Here is an 8,013-nt window from a genome sequence, read left to right as displayed (position 1 = left end):
AAAAAAAAAAAAAAAAAAAAAAAAAAGAGCTGCCTAGGTGATGAATAAAAGGATAAGGAATAAGGTGCATTGTTTCACTGTAAAAGTATTTTAGGTAAATGTCAATTATATTTCCATATTTTATTCCAGGTTTTATTGAGTAGCTTTCCTAAGTCTATTTTTTGTTTTAGTAGGATATCACTGTACACGACAGACTGATAGTTTTCACAGAAAACTGCAGGTTCCTGGAGTAATATCTATTCCTAATTTACTCTAGTTAACTGGTCTCAAGTTCCTTAGTCTTTTACACAGTTCAGTGTCTTTGTAGAGAATATTATTTTTCAAACTTCAGGTCACAGCCCAGCAGTGGGTTATGAAATCAATGAATTTCAACCAATATTTTAAAACAAAGTTATGCCTGGGGTGTACTTCAGAGGCAGAGTGTGTCCTTAGCATGAGCAAATCCCTGGGTTCAATCTTCAGCAAGAGGGGAAGGGAGGGAAAGACAGAGAGAGAAAAGAAAGGAAAGGGAAGGGAAGGAAAGGAAGAAGGAAAAGAAAGAGTAAAAGAGAAAAGAATAGGGGCTGGGGTTATAGCTTAGTGGTAGAGCCCTTGCCTCACACACATGAGGTACTGGGATTGATCCTCAGTACCACATAAAATCAAATAAGATAAAGATATTGTGTCCATCTTTTTTAAAAAAGAGAAAAGAACAAAAGAGAAGAAGAAGGAAAGAAATGGAGAAGAAAGAAAGGAAAAGAAAAACAAAGAAAGAAAAGAGAAAGGAAGCAGGCATAGTGGCACATGCCTGTAATCCCAGCAGCTCAGGAGGCTAAGACCGGAGGATTGTTGAGTTCAAAGCCAGCCTCAGCAATGGCAAGGCACTAAGCAACTCAGTGAGACCCTGTCTCTAAATAAAATACAAAATAGGGCTGGGGATGTAGCTCAGTTGTCAAGTGCCCCTGGGTTCAATCACCAGTACAAGAGAGAGAGAGAGAGAGAGAGAGAGAGAGAGAGAGAGAGGGAGAATAGAAAATAGAGAAACCATGAGGTTCAAACTATTTCATAATTATTTGCCTGATTCACTCCCATTCTCTCATATCATTATTCCAATGTTCAGTTATAATGAACTCAACATTTAAAATAAATCAATACTTTTAAAACTTGTCAGTTTTAATTATTTTTCCTTTTTTTATTAAAGCATTATAGTTACAGTAGTCAGGTTCATTTTGACAACACTCATATCCAAGGAATTTGATTTTAATCCCCATTCCTTTCACTTTTCCTCCCCTTCACCCTCCCCTTGTTCCCACTTCCTCTATTCTACTAATCTTTCTTTTGTTCCTTTATTTATTTACTTTTGATTGGTACTTTCTATATATACACAAAGGTGAAATTCCCTTTGGTGTATTTATATGTTCATGTAACATGATTTTGTTAAATTCATTCCATGTTTTCCCCTTTCCCATCCTTCCTCTCTCCTTCTTGTTCAGTTTTAATTTTTAATACAAAAAATGCTGAAATATAACCTACATATAACCCTCAATTATTTTTTTAAAAATGTAAAAAAAAATGTTGAGACTAAAAAGTTTCAGGACTTCTTATCTAAAAAGCATATTTATTGCTTCTAATTTTTAAACCTATAATATAAACAAATCTATTCCAAATAAGTAGTATATTGTTATATAAGTAGGATGCTTTAAAGACTGCTTTGCCCCTACGTGAAATATTTTAACCCTAAATCCAATAAGTAAACATAATAAACAAATTACCTTTCTGCCTGTAGAATTAAACTAACAGTTCCTTCTTTAAGATCAAATATAAGTGGTGTATTCCAGTTCTTTGTACTAAAAGACAGATAAAAGGAACATTATTAACATTTAAAATACTAAATTAACATTTAAAATACTCTTTTAAATATACAGGCACTCATTTTAAATAGTGATTTTAGTTTCACAGTAACTTTATTTGTACTTCTATTAAGGTATGTAGAATATTGCTCTGAAATTATTCGTTCTGTACCTGCAACTAGACTGTATCCCCAACTAGAAAGGAGACTCTCTCTCCCCTGCAACTAACACGCAGCAGACACTCAACAAATACCTACTGCAGGTACTACAATACATGAATTAAAGAATACTAAGAATAAGCTACTTAATCACTGTGTCCTTTAGCTTTCATGAAATGGGAATAATACTAACATTAAACATAAAAGATAAAAATTTCTCAATAAATTATACCTATTATTACCTAAAATATGAGTAGGTTTTTTTAATTTAATGAAACTTTTTGGTGATGATAGGTCCCAAGACCTCCTCATTTCTACTATTGCTCCCTGGTATTTCATTTTAATAAATATTTTATAACAATAATATGTTGACAACCAGACAGGAGACAAGGTTAAACATATTACCTAATATGTTTTGCCACATATTAGGTAATATAAGAAAATTGAAATGACAAAGAATAAATAAATAGGAGCTGTATTTTACTTTGCTTTGGGGAAGGTAAGAAAATGATGCTAGGTATCCAACCCAGGCCCTTGCACTGACTATGCAAGTGCTCTATTACTCTATCATATCTCCAGCCCAAATTTTGGTATTTTTAAAAGCAAACTCTCTAATGTGAGTAAGACCTAATGAAAGGAATCCTACAGATTCAAATGTTATGTTCTGTCTGTTGTAACTAGTAGAATAAATACCTTTTTTAGGGCAATGGAGAGCCCTAGTTTTCTTCAAACAACAAAGAAACTCAAACTAAAAAGATCTCTATTTTTCTCAACCCAATAAAAATTATTTAAATAACTGTATTAAGTGATTATAAGATTTTTCCCATGTTCTATAATCCTTTTCCCATATTTCAAGTTTTAATTTTGTATTTTTTTTACTTTTCCCGAATTATTATTGTTCTTCCTATCATTTAAGAAGAAAAATTCATATAAAAGTGAACTGATTATTTCTTTATTCACTCTCCTGTTTCTCCTATTTCATTATTCCAGACTTGGCTGTTTTCCTGAGTTGCAGATTCTGATTAGCAGCAGATTTACACAGAGAAAGTAAGGATTTCTAAAAAATACAGCAGTTGTCAATTAAATTAATACCTTTGTTTTGTGTATTACTGGGCTTTAGGATTCCAAGAAAATACTATACATGTTTCAATTCATTCATTCATTCATTCAAAATATTTATAAGTACCTATACCACATGCTGGGTTCTGATGAGAAAGACATATATTCTCTATCCTCAATTTTATAGTCAATAATTAAACTATAATCACACCATGTTTTCTTCAAACAACAAAGAAACTCAAAATAAAAAGATCTCTATTATAAATACAAGCACAATGTTTTTTAAAATGTTTTCTTAAATCCTTAAGTATTCACAACCCTTGAAAGTATCATAGTGGTTACACAAGTTTTCTGGATAGTTGAGGACTCAATTGGAGGTAAAGTATAGTCAGATTGGACCAGTTGCTAAATTTTCAAGAATTTTTTAAATCAGAAAAAAAATTAAATAAAATTGGGATGTAAAATGAAATTTTATAGACTTACTATCAAGTAAATTATATTAAAAACAAAGGTAATAAATATTCAAAATATCACTTCTAGGTTATTTTATTATCTTTTACTATTATCTTTGCACCTGAAATTATTTATGTTTTATCTGTATGGCAGCAATACTACAAATATAATGGTTTGCTATTCTTCATCTCCTTTCAACTTTGCTCTCCATGAAATCACATTGTAGCTTAAAATTGGTCCTGGTGGAAATATTTTTACATCATGGAAATCATCAAAACTGCAATTCAGGTTTGTTTATTTCCAGAAAACCAGTTGTATGTTTAACAGTATGTCCTTTTAAGTTTTTCATGCAAGTTTCCTGGAAATGTTTATTGAATCATTCCCTGCCTTCCAATACAGAATATACTGAATAGATTTCCTTTAATCCATCATTTTTGGACAATTCTGGGCCATCAATACAAACATCCATGATTACCCTGGGCTATGATATTGTATCCTTACTAAATAAATCTGTTATCAGGATGCTAGCTGTCCCCTCTTATAGTAAATGGATGGTTCCTTTTCCCATCATTTATCAGGTGCTTCTAAGCTCTAAGTTTTGAAAAACATATATACAATAAATTCCTTGAAACTAAGAGTGAATACTATCTCAGAGAAGGTATTTCCTATTATAAAAGTGATCATTAACATTTGATGTACATACTTTATTAGATATATTTTCACTGTTCATTCATTGCTCACTTTTTCTCACTTCCTGGTTTGAGATAAGCTCAGGACAGGTGAGGTTTTGAGAAAAATTAAGTTTAAGCCAAACAATAATGATTTGAAAATTTAAAAATAAATTTATCATCATAGGGGCTGGGGATGTGGCTCAAGTGGTAACGCGCTCGCCTAGCATGCTTGAGGCACTGGGTTCAATTCTCAGCACCACATAAAAATTAAAATAAATAAATAAATAAAGATATTGTGTCCACCTACAAAAAAAACTAAAAAAAAATTTATCATCACAGACATAACTGAATTTTTAAGAAATGCAAGATGCTTACGAGAACACATAACATTGAAGAGACGTTGAAACAACTAAGTGTGCATAGTTCAAAGATGCTTTAATGACTCTATCACGGAATTCCAGCAAATCCACTGCATCGTTAAGAACATTGCGAACCTAAACAAGAAAAAATGAAATACCAACAAGCAACATTACAACACATCAAAATTTCAATTGAATGTTAGCAAGATTTTGAAACACACAAAAAATTCAATGCACTCTTGATTACCTAATCTCATAAAAAGAAGATTTCAACTAGGAATAAGATATTAAACACGTGAGTATAAAAATCAACAAAGTACAAATATAGATACTCTCTTAAAAGTAAATAGAAATGACAAAAAATTTTAACCTTCAAGCCTCACTGATTGCTATAGCAATGGAGTAATAAAAGTGAAAAATGTTCCAACACTGAGATATAGTTAAATGAAGATGGCACAGATAAGTTGAAAAAAGACTACATGATTTCTGCCAAAAACAATAAGAATATCTCTTTTTAGTTTAGATTTTACTTTTAAATTAGGTTTTACAACAGGAGATAAAATTGCTTTAAAAATCAAAAGTGGAGTAGGAGTTATTAGTAAAGAAACCAAGATGCACAGAGTGGAGGATGCAAAAACACAGAGATAATATATAAGAAGGCTAAGGACCAATTAACAAGAAGATTTGCTTATTATAATTAAGACTGTTATAACATGCTAGTTTGTAAGGATTTTAACATTTGGTAATATTGCCTAAAATCTTGAAGGTAATGGACCAACCGCAACAAATCAATAAAAATGTTGAGTGATTTAAACTTACCAAGTTATCTGGTCAATATCAGAATGGGTAAGACAGTATAATAAGAGGTTTAAAAAAAGAAAGAGAAAAATAATGTAATTGTACCTACAATTCTCCTCAAAATGTTATTTTTTTCTAAAAATAATGTATCAGGTATTAATAAGCAATGAAATGATATGAAAAGATAGATAGGAAGATAAAGTAAAACTTCCTATAAGTACTTCTTCAAATTACTTCATGCCCTTATAAAAGAGGTCCACAGAACTACCTTGCCACTCCCAAGTGAGGACAAGAAGGCACTATTTATAAGTCAGAAAGTGGGCCCTCTTTAGACATCAAATTTGCATGCACCTTGATCTTGGACTTTCCAGCCTCTAGAACTGTGAAAAATGTTTTTGTTGTTTATAAGCTACCCCTAATGTGGTTTTATTATAGCAGCCTGAGCAGACTAAGACAAGTATATTTCATTTTTTAATGATCTGTTCCCCAACTCCCATCCCCATCAACATGCCATCACCATGACAAGAGAAAGCAAAATAAAGCTTATACTCTAGAATCCTATCACAAAGATAAACAAAACTATGAAATAACATACATATAGGCTATTTACTATAGCTCTATTTGCAATATCAAATGGCTGCAAATGCCCAAATGTTTATCAACAGGTTGAATAAACTATAGCACATTCACAAATAATATATAGCAGTACAATGCAATGAGGCAGTTATATGGAGTGACCTATAGGACATAAAGTAAAAATGTAAGATGCAGAACAATATATATAGTATGATATGTTTTATCTAAGACAGGGAAGGACATGAAGTTACATGGATTTGCCTATATTTGAAAAAAAAAAACAAGAAACACTAAATAGTATTCAATAACAAATTATTAGAATAATCTACATTTTTTATTTCAAAACTATATTTTAGAACATACATAGCACCATTAATGTGTTTAGGAACAAAAATTTTCTTGTAAGAGAAAACAATTGCCAAGAACAAACGAAGAGTAAAACTTCTTAACTTTAAACACAAATTACGAACCTTAGTACATATTCATGATATATTTTTATCTATCAGAAACAAAAACATTTTGTCTAAAAGTATTGATCAAATCAGTACAAATGAGCCCATACAGCACCCAACTACGTTCTATAAAAACATTTCCCTGGGGAAAAACCTGCTATGGGGTTCCCTCTTCCATTTTTCAATAAATTGTACTTTTTTTTAAAAAAAGGTAACAATGGGGCTGGAGATATGGCTCAAGTAGTAGCGCGCTCACCTGGCATGCATGAGGCACTGTGTTGGATCCTCAGCACCACATAAAAATAAAATAAAGATATTGTGTCCAACTAAATCTAAAATATAAATATTTTTTTAAAAAGGTAACATTTCCCTCTAACAGAAGATAGTGCTTCCTGGAAAAATGGCTGATTTTAAGTCTGATAGGAAATGCACAAAATAAGCCTAGAATATACTGTCACACCAGAAAGCAAGGACACTACTGAAATAATGTCAAAAGAACATAGGAGCCAACTGGCCAAAGATAGAACAATTTCATCATTAAAAACAATCACAACTGCAATGGCTGAAATATACCAAAAATGTTGACATCTCCAAGTTACAATGATAAAAACGCAAAATAAATTCACTGGAACCAGGCACAGTGCATGCCGGCAATCTCAGAAACTCAGGTGGCTCAGGCAAGAACATCAAAAGTTCCAAGCCTGTTTGGGCAATTTAGTGAGATTCTGTCTCAAAATAAAAAATAAAAAGGGGGTCAGATCCAAGATAACAGACTGGAGAGAGGCTGCATTCCTTCTCACTCCCTAACTCGGGATTCAAGCAGAGGAAATACTGTTGCCCCTGAGAAGTGTCAGTTTATTGATTGGGTTGTTTGTTTTTTTGGTGTTAAGTTTTTGGAGTTCTTTATATATCCTGGAGATTAGTGCTCTATATGATGTATATGTGGCAAAAATTTGGTCCCCAAATGTAGGCTCTCACTTCACCTCATTGATTATTTCTTTTGCTGAGAAGAAGTTTTTAAGTTTCAGTCCATCTCATTTATTAATTCTTGATTTTATTTCTTGTGTTTTAGGAGTCTTGCTAAGGAAGTCGAGCCTAATCCGACATGATGAAGATTTGGGCCTACTTTTTTCTCTATTAGGCATGGAGTATCTGGATTGTGCAGAGGGGAGTGAGAGGAGGGGTGGGACTATGGGGATGGGAAGAATGGTAGAATGAGACAGACATTATTACCCTATATACATTACATGTATGATTACATTGCTGGTATGACTCTGCACCATGTACAGCCAGAGGAATGAGAAGTTGTACCCCATTATGTGTACAATGTGTCAAAATACATTCTACTGTCATGTAGAACTAATTAGAACAAATTAAAGAAAAACAGAAGAACAGTAGAATAGAAGAGGGGATCAGTAGGAGGGAGGCAAAGAAAAGGGGACGTACTAGGGAATGAAACTGATCAAATTATACTTTTTATTTTGATCATGTATGAATATATTATAACAAATCCTACTGTTATGCATAATTATAATGCACCAGTAAAAAGGGGGAAATAAATAAATTATTGTTACACAACTAAAAAAAATAAAATAAAATGGGCTAGAGGTGTAACTCAGTGGTAGAGTGCCTCTGGGTTCCAGTACTAAAAAAAAAAA

General features: G+C 32.2%; 1 protein-coding gene across 1 annotated transcript in view; it reads right to left on the bottom strand.

Moving 5' to 3' along the window:
• Ift80 (intraflagellar transport 80) overlaps window positions 1–8,013 on the bottom strand; it is a 137,948-nt gene that overhangs the window by 56,822 nt on the left and 73,113 nt on the right. Inside the window, exons 10-11 of the mRNA XM_048802863.1 lie at window positions 4,546–4,664; window positions 1,752–1,826 (exon numbers count right to left, since the gene is read on the bottom strand). Of these exons, the coding sequence (XP_048658820.1) occupies window positions 1,752–1,826; window positions 4,546–4,664 (194 nt within the window). The remainder of the gene's footprint in view (window positions 1–1,751; window positions 1,827–4,545; window positions 4,665–8,013) is intronic.

This window comes from Marmota marmota, unplaced genomic scaffold, assembly GCF_001458135.2.
Source record: "Marmota marmota marmota unplaced genomic scaffold, marMar, whole genome shotgun sequence".
In the NCBI taxonomy this organism is placed as follows: Eukaryota; Metazoa; Chordata; class Mammalia; order Rodentia; family Sciuridae; genus Marmota; species Marmota marmota.
The sequence above is the reverse complement of the archived record's forward strand: the minus strand, read 5'-3'. Positions and strand labels throughout refer to the sequence as shown.